Below are 24,953 nucleotides of genomic sequence, written 5' to 3' on the forward strand. Positions count from 1 at the left end.
CTTTCTGACAAAATTCAGGCAGCCACTAGGGTACACAAAGTCTACTCTGGTTCTCATATTCCATTCCTGAAGCACCGGCTCCCAGTTTCCTTCTGGAATGACTGTTTAAGCAAAGCACTGAAGATAAGAGCTTGAGCCTGGGTTCACATAAATGGCAGCTGACCTTGGCCACGTTCCTCAACCCTCTCTACCCCCGTTTCTAAAATGGAGATTGGCGGCACCTTATAATGTTCCTGGTAGAGTTAAATGGATGAACGTACCCAGAATAGTGCTTGGTGCGTAGTAGCACTATGTGTTGTCATTATTTTGTGCTGCGCTCACCCCCCCCCCCCCCCCCCCAAGCCTCATCCCTGCTGCCATTTCCTCAGTCCCCGTGCCAGGTGGAACTGTTTCAACAGACTGCCACAGGCGCAGTGAAAACACCGGTCCACAGACTAAGTTGAGAGTCCTGTTGATGGCTTCTCCAAAGGCTGTGAGTGTTAAGCAGAGACCCGCATGATAGACCATGCCTCTTTGTGTCTGTCCGTGTTCCTGTTTAGCGGCTTCATCTCCGGTCATCCCCATTTTTCTCAACTAAAATTTTCAATCCCAGGTCACCCTCCATGCCAGTTTTTACAACTCTGAGCAACCATCAGGTGGAAATGACTTTAAAAGGGGAAAGAAGGGGCCTGGCACTGACACTGGACCCACTGTGTACCAGGCTGTTTTATATATGTCACCATAACTTTTCCCCTTTGTCCATTTAACAGATGCAGAAAATAACAGTCTGAAAGAGAACGTCCTTACTGAAGTCCCCTAGCCAGGAAGCAGCAGGGCCTGGATTGAAACGCAAGCCTGTCTCACCCTAGAGCAAGCCCACATTTTTTTCCCCTGGCGGCGGGCAGCCTGCCTGGTGGTGAGTCAGTGGTGCAGACAAGCACCCAGAAACCTGCCTTTTCTCCTTAGTGGCATGATTGTGTGGATGTGCCATGCCCTAACCATTTCCGTATTGATAAACATTTAGGCTGTTACTGAACTTTGGCTCTTACAAGCATTTGCTGCGGTTACTAACCTTGTACATCTGATTGCATGTGTGTGATAGGATTATCAGTGATATCCTGTTTGAAGTGGAATTGCAGGGTCAAAGGGTCCACGCTTGGGAATGTTGAGAGCCATGGCCACTTGATGTATTCATTTCTCCGTTGACTTCGGTGTTCATTGTATTCATTCATATGTTGACTGAATTCTGGAACTCTACTCAGCTGCCAGGCATGGCTGTAGGCTGGAGATCCTACAGGGAAATAGGCCAGAGCACTTGCCCTCTAGGAGCAGATATTCCAGTGATGCAGATGATGTCAGGTAAAAGATGAGTGGAAGGATAAGTCAGGATAAGGAAATTTTGAGTAACGGAGGTCAGAGGTGGTCAGGGAAGGCTCTCTGAGGAGATGACATTTGAGCAGAGGCCTGAACAAAGTTAAGGAACTGAAGTGTATGAAGATGCTGAAAAGCCGTGGAAAGACCTGAGGAAGAAGCGGAGTGGAGCTGGTGTTCGAAGATTGTCAAGGTGACCAGAGTGGCTGGAGCAGAGCGAGGGGAAGAGAGAAAGCATTATTTAGGAATGAAGCTATCGAGAGGGGCCAGGTTACATAGGGTCTTGTAGGCCACGCGAAGGGCTTTGGAAGTTACTTGCCGGGTGTAACAGGAAGCCGTCGGAGAGCTGTGAGCAAGGCCCAGCATGTTGAGATGTGTGTTTTATAAACATCCCTATGGTGAACACCCTGAATTAATGACTGTGGTTGCTTGTGGGGGTGAAGGTTCTAGACAGATACGGAACAGAGCTGTGAGGACGAGTGTTGAAGACTTCTGCTTTTTTGAGCAATGTGACTGTTGTCTGTGCACAGAAAAGTTAAAGTATTAAAGCAGCGCCAGTTGCTGTGAAGAGAATGGCCTGCAGCTGGGCAGGCGTGGACACAGGTGATGAGGAAGCCCGTGTCCCTGCCTGGATGGGAGATGATGGTGACTCAGAAAGAGGGTTGTGTGAGAGGAACCATGAATCAGGGATGACTTAAAAGTTATCCTAGGGGCGCCTGGGTGGCTCAGTCGGTTAAGCGGCCGACTTCGGCTCAGGTCATGATCTCGCGGTCCGTGAGTTCAAGCCCCGCGTCGGGCTCTGTGCTTACAGCTCGGATCCTGGAGCCTGTTTCAGATTCTGTGTCTCCCTCTCTCTGACCCTCCCCTGTTCATGCTCTGTCTCTCTCTGTCTCAAAAATAAATAAACGTTAAAAAAAAAAAATTTATAAAAAAAAAGTTATCCTAAAGGTTTTGGGCTTGACCAACTGGATGAAGGGTGATGCTTTTTCACGAAGATGTGGAGGAGTCCTCTTCGTGGGAAATCGACAAGCTTTGAACCTGCTGACTCTGAGATGCTCGCTGGACATCGAGTAAGGGGCGGCAGTTAGGAGAGAAGCCAGGGTTGTAGACTGAAAATTTTTTCCTGACTTTTCATTGTGAAATTTTATTTTATTTATTTTCAATTTTTTAAAATGTTTTATTATTTGAGAGAGAGAGAGAGAAAGAGAGTGAGTGGGGGGAGTGGGCAGAGAGAGAGGGAGACACAGAAACTGGAGGAGGCTCCGAGCTGTCAGCACAGAGCCTGACTCTGTGGGGCTCAAACTCATGAACCACGAGATCTGACCTGAGCGGAAGTCAAACGCTTAACTGCCTGAGTCACCCAGGTGCCCCTCGGGCGTTTTTAAGGTGGGAGAAACTATGGCAGGTTTGTTTGCCATCAGGAGTGCTAGAGGGAAAATGGACATGGAGACTTAGGAACCTGTCCTCAAGCAGGTAATGGGGGTGGTGCCAACAGTGTACAGGGGAGAGACGGATTGGCCTTGAATCAAAGAGGGGCCAGCTCTTCCTGGTAAAAGAAAGTCATACCATCTGACATTCCCTCTGGATTGTGAAAACCGCTCTTGTTCCTTCTGTGTTGGCAGTTACTGTGCACAGCATAAAACTCAAGCAAGGTCTTTGGACTGTAGTCTGGTATTGATGTAAATGGTAGGGCTTCCTTTACGAACCATAATGAAGAACTGGACAGATGGTCGTGATGTTTGTTCTAAGTGGCTGGGGCCGGAGGGAGAGGACGGTGGTGGGCAGTTACAGCAAGGGATGCTGGGGAAGGATGGGGAGCCCCCTGGCAGGAGCAGCTGTGACACTGCGATTTATAATAATCTATGTGGTCTTTGCTCCTTTTCTGGCTCATAGCACCTAAAACCCTTGGAATTTTGTGCGGTGAGAGCAGAGGTGTCTTTTGTTATGTTAACGAGGTGGCTTTTGGAAAACACCTAGGTAACCTAAAGCTGGGGGCTTGTTGCCAGGGCCCCAACCTTGTAGAGGTTGAAATAGCCGGTCTGACCCTTGGCCTTCTGGAAAGGGAGAAGGGGTGGTTGGAGCTTGAATCAATCGCCAGTGGCCAATGATTTAATCAGTACTGACTTCGTAATGAAGCCTCCATCAAAACCCAAAAGGACCAAAAAAACCCCCCAAAAAACCCAAAAACCAAAACCCAAAAGGACAGGGTTGAGAGAACTTCCAGGTTTTAGGGCATGTGAAGATTTGGGGAGAGTGGGGCTCCTGGAGAAGGCATGGTAGCTCCCACCCTTCCCCATACCTTGCCTGTGTGTCTCATCCATCTTCCTGTTCCTGAGTTTTATTCTGGTTTATAATAATTACTGATTTACAATAACCGGGAATCCAGTAAGTAAAATGTTTTTCTTGGAGTTCTGTGAGCTGCTATAGCAGATGACTCGAACTCAAGGGGGTGTTTTTTGGAACCTGTGCTCTGTAGCTGATTGGTCCAGAAGCACAGATGATAACCTGGACTTGCCACTGGCTTCTGAAGGGTGTGTGGGGGTGGGGGGTGCGGTCTTGTAGGACTGAGCTCTTAATCTCTGGAATCTGATGCTGTCTCCAGGAAGACAGTGTCAGAATTGAGTTGAAGTATAGGACATCCAGCTGGTGTCTGAGAATTGCTTGGTGGGGGTGTGGGGGGGGACCCACAGACTGGAATTGGGTGTGGGGTCATTAGCAGCCAGGGTGGGGTGGGAGGAGGCTGAAGGGGGTTGTGGAGCCTGAAGAGCCCCCAAGGTGAGGCCTGTGGGTGTATTAACACAGTGGAACACTATTCTGCAATGAAAAAGAGTGAGCGGCATGGATGGATCTCATAGCCACCGTGCAGACTCTAAGAAATCGGTCCACACTAGCATGTGGAGCAGGGCTGCTTTCAAAGTTGGGCAAAAGAGGTCAGGACAGTGGTTACTGGGGATGGAGTTGGGTATTGGCTGGGAGGAATATGAGAACCTTTAGAGGGCTGGAAACTTCTAGCTTGATCTGAGTGGTGGCTGCTCCGGTGAATAAATTGGTAAAAATTCAATGAGACTGCATTTAAAATGTGTGTGTTTTAAAAAAATAAAATAAAATATGTGTGATTTACGTAAAATGGATCTCCATAAAAGAAGAAATGAGCCGAGCCAAAAAGCTAGACTTTGACAGAAGGGCAGGTGGGAGCCACAGAAGTTTGAGCCAGGGCTAGGTCCAGGGACGTGTGAATGTTGGGAGAGTCCTCGGGGTCCCGGGATGCAGGTGCATGGAAGGAGAGAGGCCAGAATCTGCCTCAGCCTCAGCTCCTGACTGGCTTTCTAACTGCCACCCCTCTCTGGGCCCTCTTTTCCCCAACCAGCCCTCTCACGGGAGTGGAGGTAAAACAGGAGAGAAGTCCAGAGCATGTGAGACTGAGCTCCCTGGGGACAGACATCTGATTCGTGCCTGCGGCCCTACTAGCCCCTGATAGAAGTGCTGATTTTGTGAGGGGGAGTGCAGAAGCTGCTGCCGGAAGGGGGGTCTCAGGACCCATGCCCCACATTGGGAAATGGGTGAAAGCGGGGCAAATCCAAGATACTTGAGAACGGATCGCTCACGTGTCCTCTTAGTTTCTTAGTGAAAAGCCACTTCTAACCAGTTCCTGCCTTGTCACAGTGAAAACCACCTTAGCTGGAGGTGAGGAATTTGGGCCCCCCAGGCGTTCAGGGTTTTCATTCAGTGATATTCACTGAGGCCCTGCATGTGCCAGCCCTTGACATTGAAGACACAGTAGAGAACAGAAATGAATGTATTTCATTTAATTATTAATCATACCTGAGCTTCTCAATGGGCCCGGTGGCTAAGTGCTGGGGCTCTGGAGCCAGGCTCCCTGGGTCAGAGCCCAGCTCCCCCTTCTCTACTGTGGCTTTGGGCAGGTTTCTTAAATCTCTCTCTGCCTCAGTTACTTTTTATGTAAAACGGGGCCACACAATACCCACTTTGCCTCCTTTTTAGAGATTTTGTGCGGTCGTTTGGCAGGGGATCTGGCTGTAACACTGCAAGGAGGGCTTCCTGCAGGGGGAGGGTGTTGGAGATGTCTTCATCCAGTTCCTGTCTCCTGTACTGCCAAGTGGGCTGGCGTCCAGAGGAAGGGCAATTCGTGGCAGTGGGTGGTGCAAGCCCCAGTTTAGCTCCCGGAGCCGAGGGATGAGGCTAACTGTGGCTTTGCAGGGAAATCCGAAGATAGCTCAGCAGAGAAGGATGACTCCCAGCCGGGCTTCCCCGCAGAGCGAAGGAAGCGAGGGTGAATCAGCCTCTCAAAGTGGAATGGAGCCGTTGAGGGAAGTGATGGGAAGTGAAACCTCCAAGAGGTCCAAGGCCACTCGGCCTCTGACTCACCTCAGGCAGGGCAGAGGGAGGGCTCAGCCACAGGGCAGGGCAAACTGGGTGTGAATCTGGGCCCTGCGGCCAGACCTCCAGCCTCTAGACGTGGCCCTTCCTGCAACCTCAGTTTCTGTATCTCTACAACGGGGTGGGAAGGGTTTGGTCGAGGTGATTTACAGGAGGGAAGCACACAGTAGGGCCTCCAGAACTGCCAGCCCCTCCCCCTTTCCTGTCTGAGCCTTAAGCAGGTAATGAAATGAGTATGTTGGGATAGTTTGGGGTTCTTGTTAGTCTCCTGACCGGTGAGTCGTCACCTAGGTCCTGGCGAGATGAGTAGGGGAGGGAGGGCGGCAGGAAAAAGAAAAAGAGCAGCCATGCACCACATCTGAAAATCAGTAGCGAAAATAAAAATGATGAACTGTCTCTCGTGTATCTGGTTCTTACTAAATGCCTGCCCGTCTGTGCCGGTCCCTGTTTTCATCTCCACAGCAGTTCCATGGGAAGGTGGACCCATGCTAGAAGTGAGGTAAAATGTTCAGAGAGGTGAAGCCACTTGCCCAAAGTCACACAGGTAGTGGATGGCAGAGCTAGGCTTTGGACCCTGAACCAAATCCTGGAATTGAAGCCTTTGCTCTTAGCCTCAGATCTGTGGGGGTCGGGGTTATTGAGGACCCACAGACCTGGGAGGGCACTTAGAGGAGGGGTCTGTTTTATAGACAGGGAAACTAAGGTTCAGGCCAGACAGGGGCCTTCCACTGGATGATCTGCCTGTTGGGAGTGTACATATGTTCAGAAAGAAACAGCAACTTCGCCTGGCTTTGTTTAACATTTATTACAAAGTTAAGAGCAGAGACTGGTGAGTTGTGCCCCCCGCCCACCTTCTCCCCACCAGATACTCTGCAGCTCTGGAAAACTGTGTTCTCCTTGCTCTCCCGCCAGAGGGCGCTGCTTCTTCTCAGCCTCAGGCCTGGTTCCTTCAGCTCCCTTATCCAGCGGTAACTGAGGCATCCCAGGATCCTGGACTCTGGGCCCCCCCCACCCCTGGTCCCCTCCTCCTCTGGGACCCAGAAGTCTCACCCCCCCAGGCACCTCCCCTTCTAACTGAAAGCTGGAGGTCATCCGTAGCAGCATAGTGAGGATGTTTTGTCGAGGGTATGTAGGGTAGTAGTGACCATTTTCCCGTTGGGGGCAGGGAGTGGGCGTGTGTGTGTGTGGCCACGGCCCTTCTCCTTGAGCCAGTGTCTCCTCCAGCAGCCATCCGTGAGTGAGCCCATCCAAAGGTGGAGCCCCCTTCAGTCCTTGCACTCGAGGTGCTTTATTCGTAGGGCTGGGTCAGGAGTAGCAGGGACAATGTCCTCGACCTCAATCCTGGGGAAAGTAGCTTGGTTCTTCCTCCATGGGTCCTGGGGAGACAAATAGAGACATGGCTAGACAGGCAGGCCAGAAGCCAGAGGGAGAGCAACAGCAGGGACACTGAGGTGGAGACAGACACCAGTGGACAGAGGAGGAAGGAAGAGGGTGGGTGTACCTGCCACCAAGAGACTGGGCATTTGCACAGAGACTGAGAGCATGCCCAGAGACAGGCAGGCAGACCAAGCAAAGAAAGAGGGAGAAGATATTGAGGGTCAGCAAAGAGAAGGACTATCTCCTTCCTTTCCTGCTAGTCCAGCCCCAAACTTGAGTCCTGTCTTCCAAACAGCAGAAGAGAAAGGGTAGCCTTGTCCCCGAGACCATCCCCTGCCCCTTAGCCCCATGGGGCGCTATCCACAGGCACCATTTCTCCAGGATGTTCTGCCTGAGTCCAGCCCTCTCACCAGCTACGTGGCCTCCTGGCTTGGTTCTGGAAGCTGCTGCGGCCCCAGGGCATTGCTAAGCAGCTCGGTCAGGGTGTCCAGCTTCCGGGCCAGTGCATCCATCCGCTTCTCCAGGGCCTGATGGGAGCTGCTCAGACCCAGCTGCAGGTCACACAGGATCATGTGCATCTGGGCAGAGCAGGTCAGAGGTATCAGTGGGTGAGGTAGACTTCCCCTTATCCCAGCTACTTGGCTCAGTGCTTTCCCTACATGGTTTAAAACTCCTTAAAAGCGCGAGGAGTGCGAATTCTGTTCCCATTTTTACAGCTATGTAAACAGGCCTAGAGCAGTTAAAATGACATGCCCAAGGCAGCACCTAGAATAAGGCTTAGTACGTAGAAGGTAGGTGCTCACTAAACATGTGTGGAATTGATGAATGGCTTCAGAATGCACGTAGCCCTTTCATTACCTTCTCAGATGAGGATTCACAGCTTCATCCTTGAGGGTGTGTGAGCTTTCTATGAGAATTCTTGAATTCTATGTTTTTTGGCCGGATAGTCTTCAGAAATTATGACCTGCCAATTCTGGCAGATCTAGGCCACCACCTCCTCACTGAGACCTGCCATGCAGTTTAGGGCCTGCATCTGTGACTGTGTTTACCATGGCATTGGCACCAAGGGTCACTGTTTGAATTGTCTCGGGCTAATGAGAAAAAGCAAAGGCCACCGGATAAGCAAAAGGCGCTGTGAGCCAAGCCAAGGGATGTGACATCACCACCCCAATCACTGGCCGAATCAAGTGGCCCCAGCAGAAGAATGGCAAGTGGAGTCTGCCTTGGCCAGGCCAGCGTGCCCAGGGCAGAAGCCCTGGGCCCCTCTTTACAATCACAGCAGAGACTGACTTCCTTGGAATGATGGCATCGGTCTGTGTCCGTGTTAATTTGCATTTTATTGGTTTTGCCATTTATGTTTGAATTTGGCTCGTATGTTTGCTTTGGTTTCATGTTGTCTAAGAGAGTTAGAAGGAATGTTATCTGCCCACATGTAACACGACAATAAAAATGATTTAAAACTAAATGCTGGAGTTCTTACACGATTTAAGTTTAAAAGGGATCTGTCCCCTACATGAGTTTAAGAAACTACTGAATCATTCATTCAACCACAAACCTTGGTCAAGTGCGTGTGTGTGCCAGACCCCTGCCAGTGTTCTGTATGCCGGGACCAGATTTCCCTACCAGTGCCATGGCCCCGAACTCCCTTTTCTTCCAGACCCCTCCCACCGGGCCCCGGTACCTTGGAGATGTCCACCATGGAGTTCACTTGCTCCCGGAGCTTTCTGTGTTTCAGCCGCACCTGGCGGAACCTGTGGGAAGAGGTGCGAGGTTAGAAGTGACCCTTGCTGAGGGATGGCTAAGGGGAGAAGAGACTCACAGAGACACGGAGCAGTGGGGAAGGGTTTCCAGAGAGCTGCACCCGTGAGCCCATCTTCCAGGTAGAGACCCAGGTATCCTGACCCACATGTGGAGTGGCACTGACCCACAGACACTGAGACGTGCAAGATGAATCATCAGAGTCACTGTGAGGTCTAGGTGGACATCTGTTCGGTGAGACCGCACATGGGTGTCCTGACCCGGGCACGCACTCACGCTCGCTCACACACACTATGCAGAATGGAGGAGATGTGCACAGAGAGGCCCTCACCTGTTGATGGCAGCCAGCAGCCTGCGCTGGTGCCTTCGGGCAGCTCCACGCTCCTTCCTCCGTGTGTGTTTATAGAACATCCAGGCCTCTTGCAGCACTCGGGCAGCTGATTCCTTCATCTGAGGGTGGGCACGGTGTCAGCGGAGACACCCCTAGGGCTCTGGGAAAGGGGCTGGGGCCTGGACTCCCTGGTCTGAGGGAAGGGAGGGTTGGAGGCTGGGGCAGGAGGGGATGGGTGGGGACTCCTGGGTCTGAGGGAGGCGTGTGCTATGGGTGCCATGTGCCCATCCTCACCTCTTTGGCATATTGGATGTCCATCATGAAGTTGTGCACGTGCTTCTCTGCTTTATTAAACTCCAGCTTCCGGGCCACCACGGCCACCAGCAGGGCTGTGCAGCAGACCCCCTGTGGGCACAGCAGACGCGATGACAGGAGGCCTCTGGGGCTCCTGTGCCACCAAACTCTCTCCTTGAACCCTCACAACAGCCACAGAAGGCAGGCAAGACCACCCCTAGTTGACAGACGAGCAGGCCCAGGGAGAACCACAGTCCCACAGCTGTGAGGGGTAGAGCTAGGATCACAAGTCACATGTCTGAGTCCCACTCATGTGTAGCATTCATACCACCAGAACATCCTCTTTCGTTAAGGGCGTGATTGGAGAAGGAGAGATTCTGGGCGAGGGGCAGTCCCCACCACTGCCTCCCCATTGCTCTCACCCAGTTGGCAATCAGATCACTGAGGTTATCCCTCAACCTCCTCCCACTCCTGTGGCTCCTGGCCACGTCCCTTCCCTCCTGGACCATCTCCAGCCTCCCCTCTCCTGACCTTGACCTCAGAGAGATCTAACAATTATGACCCTGCCCCCTTACCCTAATCTAGGCTCCCCCTGCCCCAAACTTCTTAGCCTGGCTTTCAGAGCCTTCCAAGTTTAGGCTTTGCCTCCAGACAACTCAGCCTGGCCTCATTGTGCCTCAGCTGCCTGAGCGCTTTGGTCCATAAGCTTCTCCCTTCTCCCAAGGCCTCTGACCCATCAACTGCTCAGTGGCACCTGCTGTGCTTCCTTACAATAAATTTTCTTCTGGAGCCTTCCTCTTCCCCAAGCTGTATCTCAGCTCACAAAACCTCTGAACAATTTACTTGTTGCAAACATCGGTTCCCCGACTGCTTGTGTTCAAAGCCCAGCTCTGAGCATGTTCCTTGATCTCTCAGTGTCTCACTTTCTTCCTGTGAAATAGGCACGCCCTCACAGTATGACCCTGTGGATTCCTTAAGTTAACACCTGGAAAGTGTTCAGAGCAGAGACTGGCACAGAGTATGTGCTCAGTAAAGTTGGCTATGATTATTCCATTATGCTGGGGAACCTCTCAGCCAGGAGTTGGGCTGTGAGCTCTAGTGCAAATTGCCTGATCTTTCTAGGTCTCTCCTTGACCAAGGTTTCTCCTTGTGTCAAATGAGGGAGGAGGTCCCAGGCAGCCCTGAGGGTTCCTGACCTTTTGGGAGTGTTTCCTTGGTTGAACCTCTATCCCTCTTTGCTGGTCCCAAAGACTCACCCCTGGGGAGGGGATCACACTTAACTATCACCCCATCCATCACCAGTGGGCCCAGGGCTTGGAGATGCAGCATGTCCTTTCTGGGACAACATCAGGGCTGGGGGCTGGCAGCCCGAGTCCCTGAGTGTGGGAGGAGCCATATCTCATGAGGAGGTGAAGGCCAAGGCCTTGAGTGTTGGGTCCTGGATGGGGCTAGGGACCAGGTGGGGGGAACTAGATGCCTGGGTCTATGAAAGAAAGCTGGTAGATGTCAGGATTCAGGAGGAGGCTAGCTCTGGGGACCCTTTGCCTCATCCTTGAGAACAGAGGAGCTAGGGTGGGGACAGCTGGATGCTTAGGACTAGTTAACAAATAACAGCCCTCTCACCCCCACCCCCTAACCCATGTACTGAACGTTTCCTACGTGCTTGGTGCTGTCTGACACCCTTTATGTGGTTTAATTAATTTAATCTCAGGAACCCCATGAGGAATATGCTAATATCAGCATGTTCATTTTATAGATGAAGAAACCAGGAGATTATAAGGCTTGATCCCTGCTTTGAAGTGGCAGAAACAGGATTTGAATCCAGGCAGCCTGACCCTACAGGCATGCTTTTGATGAATCTATAGCCTTAATGGAGGCTGGAGACTGGGTTCCTGAATCCTGGAGGAGCCTAGCACTGGGAAATCAGGTGTCTGTGTCCCAGACAGTTAGTTGAGAGGGTAGGGGTGTGAGGGGCAGGGTGTCTGAGCCTTCATGAGGCTCAGGGCTGGATTCCTGGATTCCAGAAGGAAATAGGGCTGGGAAGTCAGGGGCCTGTTTTCTTGAGGACGGTGAAGCCTAGGGTCCTAGGTTCCAAAGAGAGCAAGGACTTATGGGATGGATTCCTGGGTTTTGTAAGGAAATGAGGCAGTGGGTGTCCAGACACCCAAGTTTCTTGGGAGTGTCCTTGAATGCCTTTGTTGGCTCCATGATTTCCTGGGGCCCAGAGGATGAGCAATTTGGGACAGGGGTAGGGTCCCTGAGGAGGCTGTACTCACCATGACTCCAGTGCAGAGGCAGACAATCTTGCCCCACATGGTGCCTGGCACCACGTCCCCATAGCCAATGGTCAGGAATGTGATGGGGATCAGCCACAGTGTGTCCGAAAGGTGTCCGGTGGCATTAACAGCCTGCCTGTGGGGAAAGAGGAGTTAGTTCTGAAACCTCACCCCAGGGGTTTCCATGATGTCTGATACTCTCCTTCCTAACACACCTACAGTCCCCAGAAACAGAGAAAAAGTCAGTAAGTTCTGGGCTTTGGAGAGCCTGCCCGGCTTCCTCTCTGCTGTGTGAGCTGGGCAAGAGAGGCTCAGCCACTCTGGGCTATGGAATTTGAACCTGGATCCAACCAATTCCAAAGCCTGTTTGGTTTTAGCTAGGTTACCAGGACTGCTGCTTTCAGAGTGTATTGTTGGAGGGTTGAGAGGGGGCAACAACCCAGCCCAAAGTCCACTTGTCCACGCTGACAGTGATCCCATCTACCCGGAGGAAGGGGAGCCTTTTTCTTAATTTAAAAAAAAAAAAAATTACATATCTATATCTATCTATCTATTTATGGTAATCTACACCAATGTGGGGCTCAAACTCACAACCCCAAGATCAAGAGTCTCATGCTCCACCTACAGAGCCAGCCAGGCACCCCAGGGGCCCCTTTTTCTAATGTCTACAAAGATGTTGTATGGCCTATGGGTGCCCCATCAAGACTAAAAAGGCAGGACCCTGTCCTCCCTTCCCCTCACTTCACGGAAGGAGACATTTAGTTCCAGCCATGGAAGGGATTGAAGATCCTGATTTGTCTAACTCAAGCCCACAGACCGCTTGCATCGGGGTCAGCAGGGAAAGCTTCATTCATGATGCCCCTAGACCCACCACAGCCACTACTCTCTGGAGGCAGGGACTGAATTTACACTGTTAATTCCCACTCCCTTCATCCAGAAGGACATTCAGGTTTGAGGACTTCTGTCTTGGGATTTAGAAATTTGACCCCCTCCCACCCTCCCATTTTTCAGATGAGAAGCATGGTGGGAGGAAAACAGATTCTGCAAGATGAAGGAGTTGAAAATCATGAGATTAGAATTGCTGGGGAGACTTGAACGATGCTGGGATTTGACACCCATTTTACAGATGAAGGAACAGAGGGTCAGAGAGGAAGGATCTAAAGCCAGTGCTTGTCATTCCCTGCCTCTTTTCAAGAATCCTTTGCCAGAGGTACTGAACCAGAGGTTCCCAAACTTGAGCAGGGATCAGAATCACCTGTTAAAACAGATTGCTTGGCCCCACCCACCAGAGTTTTAATTTGGTAGGTCTGGGTAGGGCTTGAGAATTTGGATTTGCAGCAAGTTCCCAGGTGATGCTGCTGGTCCGGGAACCACACTTTAAGAAACACCGACTAAGATTACCTTCGCTTTCTTTATCTGTAAGAGAGAGAAACTGAGGCCCTGAAAGGCTACAGGCCCAGCATCCAGTCTGTCCAGCAGGCAGCCTGGAATCCTGTATCCATTCCCGGCAGGGAATTTCCTTCCAGAGCAGCCCCAAATCACCCCCTGTCCCAGGATCACAGGGAGTGCCCACAGAGCATCTCTGTGATAATTCGGAAAAGGTGTCACTGACCTCCAACCGGGCAGTCGCAACCCTTGGCCAGGCGCCAGAGACTGAATAGATGCCTGGAAACCTGAGACAGGGCAGGTGTGGGAGTGGGAAGGGAAGGGCTTCCTAGGGCCTGTGTGTGTCTGGGGAGACTGGAGGTGGTCAGTTGGTTCCTCTCACCCCAGTGGATGAGTGTGGACAAACAGCTTTCTCCTCCGCTTCGCCCCCCAAGGGGCCCAAGCTGTACCGCCATCCAGGGAAGCTGTGGCTGTAAGCGGCTCCCTCGGATGCTCCAGGTACCCCGACCCTCCACCCCCAGTACCCTCACCTCTCGGCCACCGACAGCACCCAGGCGGTGGTGAGCCAGAGGCCAAGCGTGAGGCAGAGCAGCAGGCGACCGGGGTGCGTGTTCATGTACAGCTTGGCCACGAACCAGTGGCGGAAGCGGACCTGGTTGAGGGCGCCGATGCTGCGGTAGGACGCGTTGAGCAAGACGCCGCTGCGCAGGAGGACGGCGCGGGGCACCAGGTAGAGGCGCAGCAGCATGGCCAGCGACAGCAGCGCCTCCCCCTCATCCAGGAAGCCCGGCCAGGACTGCGTCGCCGCGGACCGGGACCCTAAACCCTGAGCGCACCGCGGCCCCCGCACCGGCGCTGGGTGCAGAGCGCACACGGCCAGCTCCAGCACGATCTGCGCCGCCTGCCGCCCGGTCAGCGCCACGCGCCAGTCCCGGAGCCCGTTGTCGGTCATGAACAACTGCGGGGAGGGGACAGAGTGGGGAGGCAGGGGGTCACACGAAGGTCAAGAGGCCGCCTGCCTGTCTGCGTCTGCCTGCGTCCGAAGATAAGGGGGACGCGCCCACCGGGGCCGGGGCCCTGGGTGCGGGGGAGGGGGGGAGGGAGGCAGCACAGGTCGGGCAGGTGGGACTGGGGAGGGTGGGGAAGGAGTGGGACAGGATCTGAGGAGGGCGTCTCTGCACCTTTTCCCACCCCCACCCCCAGTTTCAGCCCACTTCCAGAACTTTCTGTGTGCCCCACATTGTTCTATGTATGGAAGATACAGGTGAGGAAAACAGAAACCCCTGCCTCCCTGGAGCTTACAGTTCACATCCACGGAGCCCTCTCCACCTCCTGCTTCTGGGGACACGGGTAGTAACTAACTGTAAACCGCACACCATTAGCAATGGTTATAGGTGACATTTTACAGGGCACTTTGGACGTGCCAGGCACTACTCTCTCTCCTTTCCATGTTATGACTCAGGGAATGCTGACAACACAGTGAGATTGAAAGCATTATGAGGCCCATTGTACAGATGCAGAAACTGAGGCCCAGCACACTGAGCTATAAATCGAGGCCATTTCACCTTTTGAATGACTGCTGTTAATGATAATACGTACTTTTTACTGAGTGGGCATCACAGGGGGAATTATTACATATGGCCAATAACCCTCATTTTATAGGGTAAAGGGGGAAGGAATAGAGGCAACAGGATCCTGGGATGTGGGGGGTGGGATGAGGGGAGAGGGGTGGAGAGTTGAGTGTCTGGATGAGATATGAGATGGGAGGGGGCGAAGGGTGGAAAGATACCCCACCCACCCCCCCACCAGGTCTAGAGGGTAATTGTCAGAGAGGTGGGGAGCTCAGGAGTAGGGAGGGACCTTCAGGCACAAAGCCTGGAATGGTGGGGCCTCAAGGATGGAGGAGATCTGGGGCGGGGGAGGGGCTGGGCCTGGAGTGGGTGTGCCTGGGGGTGAGAGTGCTCAGCACCCCAGGGCTGCAAATGGAGCACGGGACTGGGTTGCTCCAGGAGGCTCTGTCTGTCTGTCTGTGGTTATTCTCATCTCGGTGGGTGAGGCTGTGGACAAATCTTAGGGTGGAGAAACCTCATTACTCAGACCAGGAGGAGGAGTGTGGAAAGTGTGAGCCGACAGGGTGTGGTGGGGGCTGGGGGGGAGCAAGGAAGGGGCCCCCGGGGTGGGGCCCGCCCTACCTGGACCTCTTTGGCGTGAAATACCACGATAAGACAAAGAAGCAAGAAGGTGGAAATGCTGATCATGCATTTAACCAGGAACAGGTAGAGCGCCCACTGTTGGGAGGGATAGAAAATGGGGTAAGATTCCAGGCCCCCTCTACCTTCCTCCCCAATGCCATCCCTTCTCAGTTCCCAATTTCCTGGCCTCCTCCGCCCATCCCCCTGCCTGTCTCCCCCCCTCTGTCCCCCCCTCCCCCCACCAAAACCTGGTTCTACCTGATATCTCAGTTTGGGGGAACTCTCAAAACCATCATAGGGTCCCCAGGGAGAGTGTCCTTTTCCTTCCCAGCCCGACAGCCTCCTCTTCAGCCACTCTCCTAGGACCCACACCTGAGGGGGGACCTTGCAATCCCTTTTAAATTCCCCCAACCCCTTCCCCATCAAAACACTGTTCCTCAAGTGTGGGGTGGGGGGGGGTCTAGAAACACACACCTGGCCTTTAGGAAGTTCCCCCCTCTTCCCTTCTCACACAGCTGGTCCTGCCCTAGAAAGCAACCTGCCCTAGAAGGTTCTACTGTCTTCTCGGTTCCCCCAAGGAGCCTAGAGATTCTCTCTCAATACCCAAGGGGTAAATGGCACCCCCCTCCATCCAGGGCACTGGGTCCCTGAGACCCCAGCCCCAGCTCTGAGGAAGGCCACTGAGTCCTGTCCCCTGAGTCTCCTTCCCATTGCTCTCTCTCCTGGCTCTAAGCCCAGGGCAGATCTGGCCGGAAGCACATGGCCTCCAGAAACCACGGAGAGATTTTTTTCCCCCCTCTCTTTGTGTGGCAATACCTTGGAGAGATCTAGAATTCTTGAAGGAGGGATTTAGGCGGGACTGGGATTGCTGGATACCATAGCAGGAGTGGGGAGGGGTCCCCACCTGAGGAGTGTTGTTAGTGGGGAGGGGACCACCCGGGCTCCCACGCTGAGCTTAGCACCTACTTCCCCTCTCAGATGGCTGCTGGCTCCCCTGGGGCCAGAGCCCCACCTTCTGTGCAGGGGAAGAGGGCCAGTTTCCCGCCCCAGGGGGCCTGCCCCCCCCCACCCCTCCCAGAACAATGGTGCTGTTGTTCCTAGCCCTCCCCTACCCCTTCATCCTGCTAAGTCTCCCTAATTCCCTTGTCTCTTCAGTGTGTCTCAGACTCCACCAGACACACCCCCTGCCCACACAGCACCCCACTTCTCTGGTGGCCCTCTCTACTTTGCCAGTTTCTCTTCCCCCAAATCCCTGACTCAGTCTCTGGGGATGCTTCTGCTTCTATCTCTATTTGTGTTTGAGGGCCTCTGTTTCTGCCAGGCTTTCCATCTCCCTGTGTGTAGCTCACTTGGGGAGCTCTCGCTGTCTCTCTGTGTGACTGTACTTCTGTCTCTCACTGCATCTCTGTCTCTGTCTCCTACCGCCTTTGTCTCTCTGTGTATCTCAGTCTCTCTGTGTCTCTGTCGCTCAGTGGCAGCCTCTCTGTGTCTCTCTCCGCCCCTCCCCCTGCTCATATCTCTATCTTGTTCCCTGCACCTGTTCTCCTCCAGCCCCTCCCCCCCCCAGCAGGTGTCCGGGGCCCTGCAAAATGAGCCCATAAGATTGAGATGGAGGTGGGGAGCAGGGATGGATGTTGTCAAGGCACAAGTGGAAAGGGGGCCGAGGAGGACCCTTAGGGCCACGTATCTGAACCCTCACCCCCAGTTTACAGATGGGGAGACTGAGGCTCAGAAAGCCACAGCACCTTCTCCAGAGTCCAACTGCCACAGGCAGCAGCCTGGCAGGCAGCAGAGGGAAGGAAGAAATGAGAGGTGAGAAGGTGGAGGGAGGGAGTGGGGTAGGAAAGACCCCCCTGTCCTTTCCCATCTGTGGAGCTCACGTCCTCACCTCCCCTGCTGGGCGGGGTGCTGAAGCGTGGGAGCGGCGGGTAGGCTCTGGCCATGCTTCCTGTTGGCATGGGCTTCGGTGGCCCCACCCCCTCTGTCCCCGCTGCCCTGGCCTCAGCTGCCCGGCCAGAGGAAGCCAGCCTGCTCTGACCCTGCATGTGGCTCCTGATCCCTTCGGAACTGCCCCCCTCCCCTGCCCCCAAATCCAAGCCTGAGCCTCCCTCCTCCAGGAATCCCCCAACCCGGTCCTCAAGTCAGTCCCCCCCAGCCAGCCCAGTTCCACATCCCTTACCCCAGACAGTTCTCCAACCCCTCCTTTCCGGTTAAGCAATTCTGTTCTGTCCTCAATCCACGGATCCTGACCCCTGTCCTCCATCTGCCCCATCACTGCCCAGACCCGGGCTGGAATGCGCCCAGAGCCTGCTCAGACCTGTCCTGGCCCCACCTGTCCTTTTCCTTCCTACTCACACTATCCTCAGTCGGGCCCCCTTCCCACAAAGGCGCTCTAAGCCTCGTTCTTCAGACCCAGAAGCTTGGGCTCCCAGCCTCCTCCCCTGGGACCTACGAGTCCAGGCTTCTGCGCACCTACCTCTCCACTATGTCTCAGACTAAATAGCAGGTAGACTGTGGGGAGGTTGGGAATGACGGACATGCAGAGGGGCAGGGGTGGTTTTCTATTTCCCACCCCCACCCCAGCCAGTTTCTTGGGCTCTCAGCCCTTTGCAGCCAAGGCACTAGGTAAAGGTTAGACTTTAGATAAGGACCAAGGAGCCGCCGCCTACTGGAAGAAGTTCGTTTTTCTCCCCACCCTCCCTTCACTGACCCTGAGGCTATCTCTCCTCTAATGGGCTCTTGGGAGACCGGAGGATCTGATCAGCCGCCCCCTGGCCTCCAGGGGTCCTGGACCTCCAGCTGTCCAATTGCAAACCTTCAAATACTGAGACGCTGTGACCCCTCTTCCTTCCTTTTGCAGAGAGAGCCCTGAGCATTTACCTCCCCTGGGCCCTAGGAGTCCGGCCCCCCAGCCCCCTCCTCCCTCACACCCAGGAGTCTGGGACTTCCGCCTCCTCCTCAGACCCAGAAGCACAGACCCCCTCACCCCTCCTCCCTCAGACTTCGGGCTCCAGACCCTCAGCGGCTCCTCTCTCAGACCCAGGGGTCCAGGTCTCCTAGCCCCTCCTCCTTCAGGCCCCAGCCTCTCCCCGCAGCCCCTCCTCCCTCAGCCCCCAGCCTCCCAGGACCCAGGATAAGAGTTCCACTCACCGGGCACCCTCCAAACCATAGCATCTCCGCGTGCAGCACCATGAGTCCGATGCCAGTTCCCGCCAGTGCCAGTGCCCAGCCAGCCAGCCACTTCTCCTGCTCCAGCAGCCGCTTTCGCCGCTGTAGGGCCCCCAGGCCTGGCACCAGCTCCCCGCCCATGGCCCCTGCGGTCTTGGGGCTCAGCCAGCTTCCTGCCCAGGGTCCCCCACCTCGCAGCACACAAAGGGCAGCCACTGTGGCTTGCAGGTCCTCAGCCTGCTCTGCTCCTCGCTCTGGGGCTCTCGCTTTGAGGCACGGAGGGAGTCTGTGCCCTCTGGGGGTGGTGACGGTTGGGCAGGGCGGGGAGGGGCTGGCGTGGCCCTTGGGCAGAGGGGAGGCTCCCCAACCTCCCTTCTTGGTCTAAGGAGGGACTGGGGTGTGTCTCGGGGCAGAGCAAGGAAGAGGCGTGCATCCACGTGGATAAAGACACATGCTTCTGGGACACAATAGGTTTTGTCACACACAACAGTCTGCGCCCTGTAATGCACACCTTCACTCAGCCACACCCAGACACCACAAGACGCGGGGTGATGAACCTTCACACACGGCATGGCCGGAGACGGAACCTAACACACACGGGCACACAACACAACCTACACCGAGTGACTCACAACTCCCGATGAGCTCTGAAACCCACAGCCACACCCAGACACCACACATGCGGTGTGACCCACGCCGGCACTCAGCGAGGCAGGCACTGCCCCGGGTCGCACGTGACCACCCAAATATTGTCCACACACAGGCACAAACATGACAAATCAAAACGGACACAACATTCTCCGACGCAAATAGCCACACCCAGACCCCCGCACACGGTGCACGGCCACAGCTACATTAGCATAACACATACCAGTTTTCCCACAGACACACAATATGTATTGACTCAGTGACAGCCAGATGCCACACTCAACACATCTATGTAAACAATGCGCTAGTAAGTGTCCCAAACATTCTACACCCGTGGAATGACACCCGACGTGTGCAGACGCACCACGTTTAGGGACACACCTGTGGCCGTCCCCCAGCGCCAGCACAGAGAGAAATGCACACTGATCCACATCATAGCACCTGGCGACCCGGGCGCACAGGCTCAGAATGACTTGCAGCACAGACAGACTGTGCCACACAGTATACCCCGGGGCACAATGCCATCCAGATGCGTAGTTAGAACAACATAAATGGACCCACGGAGAGACCTATAGAAAAAGCCCCAAACAGCACATGCCCAGAGTAAGACATCCTGCTCTATTTTGGCGCATCACAGAGGACAGAACCCAGAGCGGTGCCCCACGGGGGAGGGAGCCCCACGCAGCTGGGGCACAGTCTACCCGGACCACGATGCCTAAATGCAACACGCACAGAGTAGGGCACGCAGTATCTCCTCTGACTGACAAGCCACATCCGAACTACACCCCCACACGGCCCGGTGCACGATGCACTCCAACACGCATGGCCACACCAACACACAAACACAACATACACAGAGTCCTACACGGACACAGAATGACACAAAGCACACCGACACGGTATTTCCCGGCACCATCTTTCACAAAACACCGTGCGTCGCAATAAAACAGCAGATGTGATCCACTGGCCCGGCCGACACCCAGGCCCGCAACGACAGCACGCACAACACCGGGGCGACGCCCTCCAGTGCAACAGAATACACAGCCACACAAACAGCACGCTCTGCGTGCGAGCACCCAGGCTGTGTTCATGGTGGGGAAAGGAGAGGCCCCCGCGATGGACACGCCTAGACATGACACACAGGGTCGCATCTCTGAATGACAGCTCACCACGACACACGCAAGCCCCATGATGAGATGCAACGCACAGCGACGTTACAGAACGGCCCATGCGTGCAGAGTGACGCACGGTGACTCCTAGCGTGACCCACAATGCAGAACGCCACCACACGCAGCAGCACAGAGATAACACACAGACCTGGACGTGTGCATCTGGACACAGACGGGACCGTCCTCCGGCCACATGCGAGGAGACACTGGCACGCTACCATGAGACACACACCTTGCACACGCTGACCTCCGGGACACAGCCCGCACCTGCAGGGATCTCGCAGACGGAACCCCTCTCCCTCCCATGTCATATGTCACGAAGAGACACGGCCCCACCAGCCACAGGGAATCGAGACACTCATGCACAAACACGTCCGGCGACACACCCAGCAACGCCAAACGGCACACACGGACACAGCGGGTGGCAACAGCACAGCTCATGCAGGTGACATGCCTGCTCCAGGGCACACTTGTGATTCCCCCCTCGGGGTGCAACACGGCAGGAGAGTGATGGGCACACCCGGGCACACCCACACACCACGCATGCCTGCGCGGGGAGAAAACACTGCCCCTGGGCACTCCTGAGGCTGCAGCCTGGGCGCCCCCCCCTCCCCCGCTAGTCGCCACCCTTGTGGCCCGGCCCGGGGCTCTCTGCACCTCTTGTCCTCCCTCTCTGGTTCCTAGGCCTCACCTCGGGCCCCTCCCTCAGCCTCCCCTGCTCTGGGAGCCTCCAGGTCCTGCCTTGCCTTGGTCTCTGCCTTTCCCTGTCTCTGTTGTTCTCTCCTCTATGCCTTCACCTCTATGTCTTGTGGCTCTGTCTCAAGTCTAAGTGTCTCTGACTCTCTGTTCATTTGTCTGTTTCCATTTCTCTCTCTCTGGCTCTGTCTCTCGGCCCCTTCGTGCCCCTCGGGTGTTGCTTTCATTCTGTCTCCTGTCACTGTCTCTCTGTCTCCATCTCTGTCTGTGCTCTCTCTCCATGTCCCTGTCTCTTGCCGACCCTAGGTCTCTCTGTCTCTGTCTGTGACTCAGTTTCTCTGTCTCACTGTCTCCCTGCCTCCAGACCTCCCTTTGGCTTTCTCTCTGTCCCTCTGTCTCTGGCCCTGCCTCTCTCTCTGGGCCTCTCCATGCTTGTCTCTGCCTCGGTTGGTCTCCTCTATCCACCAGCACAGCTGGGGGACAGCCTTGCCCTTTCTACTTCCACCCAGGCCCACTCAGGGCCAAGAGGCCAGAGGCAGAGGCCGCGGCTGCCCGGGTCAGAGGCCATGGAAACGAGACCTCCAGCCCCGGCCCCTGCACAGCCGTGCCTCAGTGCAGACCTTAGTGAAAACTAATGGGGTAGGGGGAACAATCCGAGAGAGGGAGACAGATGGAGAGGGCAGAATTTGAAAAAAAATCAAAGAGATGGAGAGAGGAGATGTGGCGGTGAGGGGAAAGCAGAAGCTGGGATCAAGACGTGGAAGTTAGAGCAGACAGAAGTTTTGTCTCCAAAGAGACCAACTCAGACAGAAAAACGGAGCAAAGGCTGGCCTCGGGAGAGGCCAGGGTGGGCAACAATGAGGTCACAGTGGGAAAGGCACTTGCCTCCGAACGGAAGTTCTGGGATGTGGGGGTCAGTCGGTAGGACACACGGCTCCAGAGCCAGCTCCCTCCAGCCCAGGGAGGGGCTGAGCCGGGGGGTGGGGGTGACTCAGGGCCCCAGAGCTTCCTGTGACTCAGCCCTTGGTCCCAACCCTGAAGGGGGGAGTGGAGAGGGAGAGGGGTCTCTGTAAAAGAGAGGGAGGAGGAATACCAGAGGACCTCCCTGCCTAGGTTGCCCACCTCAGAGGAGGGGGTGGGGCTGCTGATTGGGACTTTGAGGGGAGGAGAGGTCTGGGGGCCTGGACTCCTGGGTCTGAGGGAGGAGGGGCTGGGGGCCTGGACTCCTGGGTCTGAGGGAGGCGGGGACTAGAGGCCTGGACTCCTGAGTCTGAAGGAGGCGGGGACTGGGGGTCTGGACTCCTGGGTCTGAGGGAGGAGGGGCTGGGGACTGGAACCCTCGGTCTAAGGGAGGAGGAGGTGCAGGGCTGGAGTCTGGGTCTGAAGGAGGCGGGGTCTGGGGGTCTGGACTCCTGGGTCTGAGGGAGGAGCGGGTGCAGGGCTGGAGGCTGGGTCTGAGGGAGGACGGGCTGGGGGCCTGGACATCTGGGTCTGAGGGAGGAGGGGCTGGGGGCCTGGACTCCTGGTTCTGAGGGAAGAGGGGCTGGGGGCCTGGACTCCTGGGTCTGAGGGAAGAGGGGCTGGGGGCCTGGACTCCTGGGTCTGAGGGAGAAAGGGCCGGGGGCCTGGACCTCTGGGTCTGAGGGAGGAGGGGCTGGGGGCTGGACTTCTGGGTCTGAGGGGGGAGGGGCTGGGGGCCTAGACTGGGGTGTGAGGGAGGAAGGGGTTGGATCATATACTCCTGGTCCAGGAAGGCTAGAAGGACTGATTCCAAAGTCCCTGGGACTTTTCCTTGGCCTTGTCCCAGCTGCCCCACCTTTGTCCCAGCCCCATCTCCGGGCCTGGAAAGGACCCAGGTGCCTTGGGGCCCAGCCGGAAGGGGCTAAGGACAAAGGGTTGTTTAACTGGGCAGGGTGGTGGAGGGGAGTGAAGAAGAGGGTGTCTCAGGCGGAAAGGTCACTCGTCGCCCCGGGCTTGTGCAGGGAAAGGCGGGGCCGGGCCGGGAGGAAGACATCCTTCAAGAAAGTCAGAGGCTTGTGGAGGCAAATCCTCCCCTGCTGTTCTTTTTGAACTAGGCGTTTGCAGGTTTCAGGGCATGAGATACCGCCACCTAGTGGTGTCTTTGGGAACTGCAGGCATCTACTTGTCCAGACTAGTTTCCAGTCAACATATATTGAACACCTACTGAGTGCCTCTAAGTGTTGAGGGTGAAGTAAAAACAAAGCAGACAAGGGGTGCCTGGGTGGCTCAGTTGGTTAAGCGTCCTGCTCTTGATATTGGTTCAAGTCATGATCTCACGGTTTGTGAGTTCGAGTCCCTCTTCCTTGCCTCGGGCTCTGAGGTGACTTGGGGAAATCTGCTCGTGATTCTCTCTCTTCTTCTTCTCTCTCTGCCCCTTCCCCACCCCCCCCCCCGGGTGGCTCAGTCAGTTAAGAAAAACAGACACAATTCCTGCCCTCATGTTGCTTCCAGATTAAGGAAGTTTTGTGGCTGCATTAATCTCCCTCACTGTGTCTCTCTCTTTGCTTCTCTCTCTGTAACTCACTGGCCTTGCTTTTTAGTTTCTATCTCCTGGTCTTTGTCTCCAAGTGCATGCCTTCTTTTCTCCTTTTTCTTTCTCTTTTTTTGTTTATTTTATCCCTCATATATCTCTGTTCCAGACCAATTAAAAACTATGTTAAATTATATATATATATTTATATGTATATATATCAAATTATAAATATTATATAATTAAATAATTCTATCTCACCATCTGGGAGTTCACAGACCTTGGTTCAAACCTTGCCGTGGCCCCTATTTTTGTGTGGAATATAACACACATATAGCCTGGGTTAGCAACAGACCTGCGTTCACGTCTGTCTAGCTCTGCTATCCTTAGCTGTTATGCCCTGCAAAGTGGGGGATGATACCCATGTCACAGGCTTGCTTGAGAATTAGGTGAATATCCAGAGTCCTCAACACAGGACCTGGTATATGTTAAGCACCTGGGGTACATTGTCTCTAAACTGGCTGCCAGTGTTTCCTCCCGTCTGTGCTGCCATGTGGCCTCAAGCTGGCTGGCTTGTGACTTGTTTGTTGCAGAAATGATGGTGGGCCAGCTTGAGGTCCAGTTGTTTAGAGAACAAGAAGCTTCTGCTTTTGTTCTCTTCGAACTCTAAGACTAACATGCTGTGAGGAAGCCCCTGGAGAGGCCATGCAGGAGAGAATCAAGGCAGCCTGGCCAAAAGCCCCAGACTAGCCCCAAGTGAATGCAGCTGCATGAGTGACCTCTGGAGGGACAAGCAGAAAGCAGTGAACCCTCAGGGTAGGGAGAAATAATATACCTTTTTGTTTTAAAACACTAAATTTTGTAGTGATTTGTTACCCAATAATAACAATAAATATCATACTCTTTTGTTCAGTTTCAGGTTTGAAGTTTCCCATGATAAAAAAAATATATGTATACATATCAATATGTATATAGTTGACCCTTGAAGAATGAGGGGTTAGAGGTGTGGACCCCTCACACAGCTGAAGAATCCACATGTAAACTATTTTTAAGTTTATTTATTTATACAGCTCGAGTGAGGGGTGGGTAGGGAGAGAGGGAGAGAGAGAGAGAATCCCAAACGGTCTCTGCACTTTCAGCGCAGAACCCACCACGGGGCTTGAATTCAAGAAAGTGTGAAATCATGACCTGAGCTGAAACCAAGAGTCGGACGCTTAACGGACTGAGCCACCCAGCTGCCCCCAAAAAAACACGTATAACTTTTGACTCCCCCCAAACTTAACTACTAATAGCCTATTGTTGACTGGAAGCCTTACTGATAACATAAGCAGCTGATTAACGCATATTTTGTATGTACTGTATTCTTACAATAAGGTAAGCTAGAGAAAAGAAAATGTTAAGAAAATCATGAGGAAGAGA

The 24,953-nt window shown here is 54.4% G+C and overlaps 1 protein-coding gene and 1 long non-coding RNA gene across 3 annotated transcripts in view; one reads left to right on the top strand and one right to left on the bottom strand.

The window, feature by feature from the left end:
- LOC147573641 (uncharacterized) overlaps positions 1–8,590 on the top strand; it is a 9,677-nt gene extending 1,087 nt beyond the window's left edge. Inside the window, exons 2-3 of one of the 2 annotated variants that reach the window (XR_015244928.1) lie at positions 750–895; positions 4,718–8,590. This is a non-coding gene — a long non-coding RNA (uncharacterized LOC147573641). Of the gene's footprint in view, positions 1–749; positions 1,016–4,717 lie in introns of those variants that run through there. The other variant, XR_015244927.1, reaches the window with a different exon arrangement.
- On the bottom strand, positions 6,534–21,994 carry KCNN4 (potassium calcium-activated channel subfamily N member 4). Its single transcript, XM_086689995.1, has 9 exons — positions 18,513–21,994; positions 15,363–15,458; positions 13,701–14,128; positions 11,785–11,920; positions 9,509–9,619; positions 9,215–9,333; positions 8,807–8,876; positions 7,536–7,703; positions 6,534–7,124 (listed from the first exon to the last, which is right to left on the bottom strand). Exons 1-8 carry the CDS (start codon positions 18,669–18,671, stop codon positions 7,539–7,541), a joined length of 1,284 nt encoding a protein of 427 aa, XP_086546121.1. The 5' UTR covers positions 18,672–21,994; the 3' UTR covers positions 6,534–7,124; positions 7,536–7,538.
- Positions 21,995–24,953: the final 2,959 nt, after the last annotated feature.

Source organism: Puma concolor, chromosome E2 (genome assembly GCF_028749965.1).
Source record: "Puma concolor isolate L17-30 chromosome E2, mPumCon1.1.hap2, whole genome shotgun sequence".
NCBI classification, from domain to species: domain Eukaryota; kingdom Metazoa; phylum Chordata; class Mammalia; order Carnivora; family Felidae; genus Puma; species Puma concolor.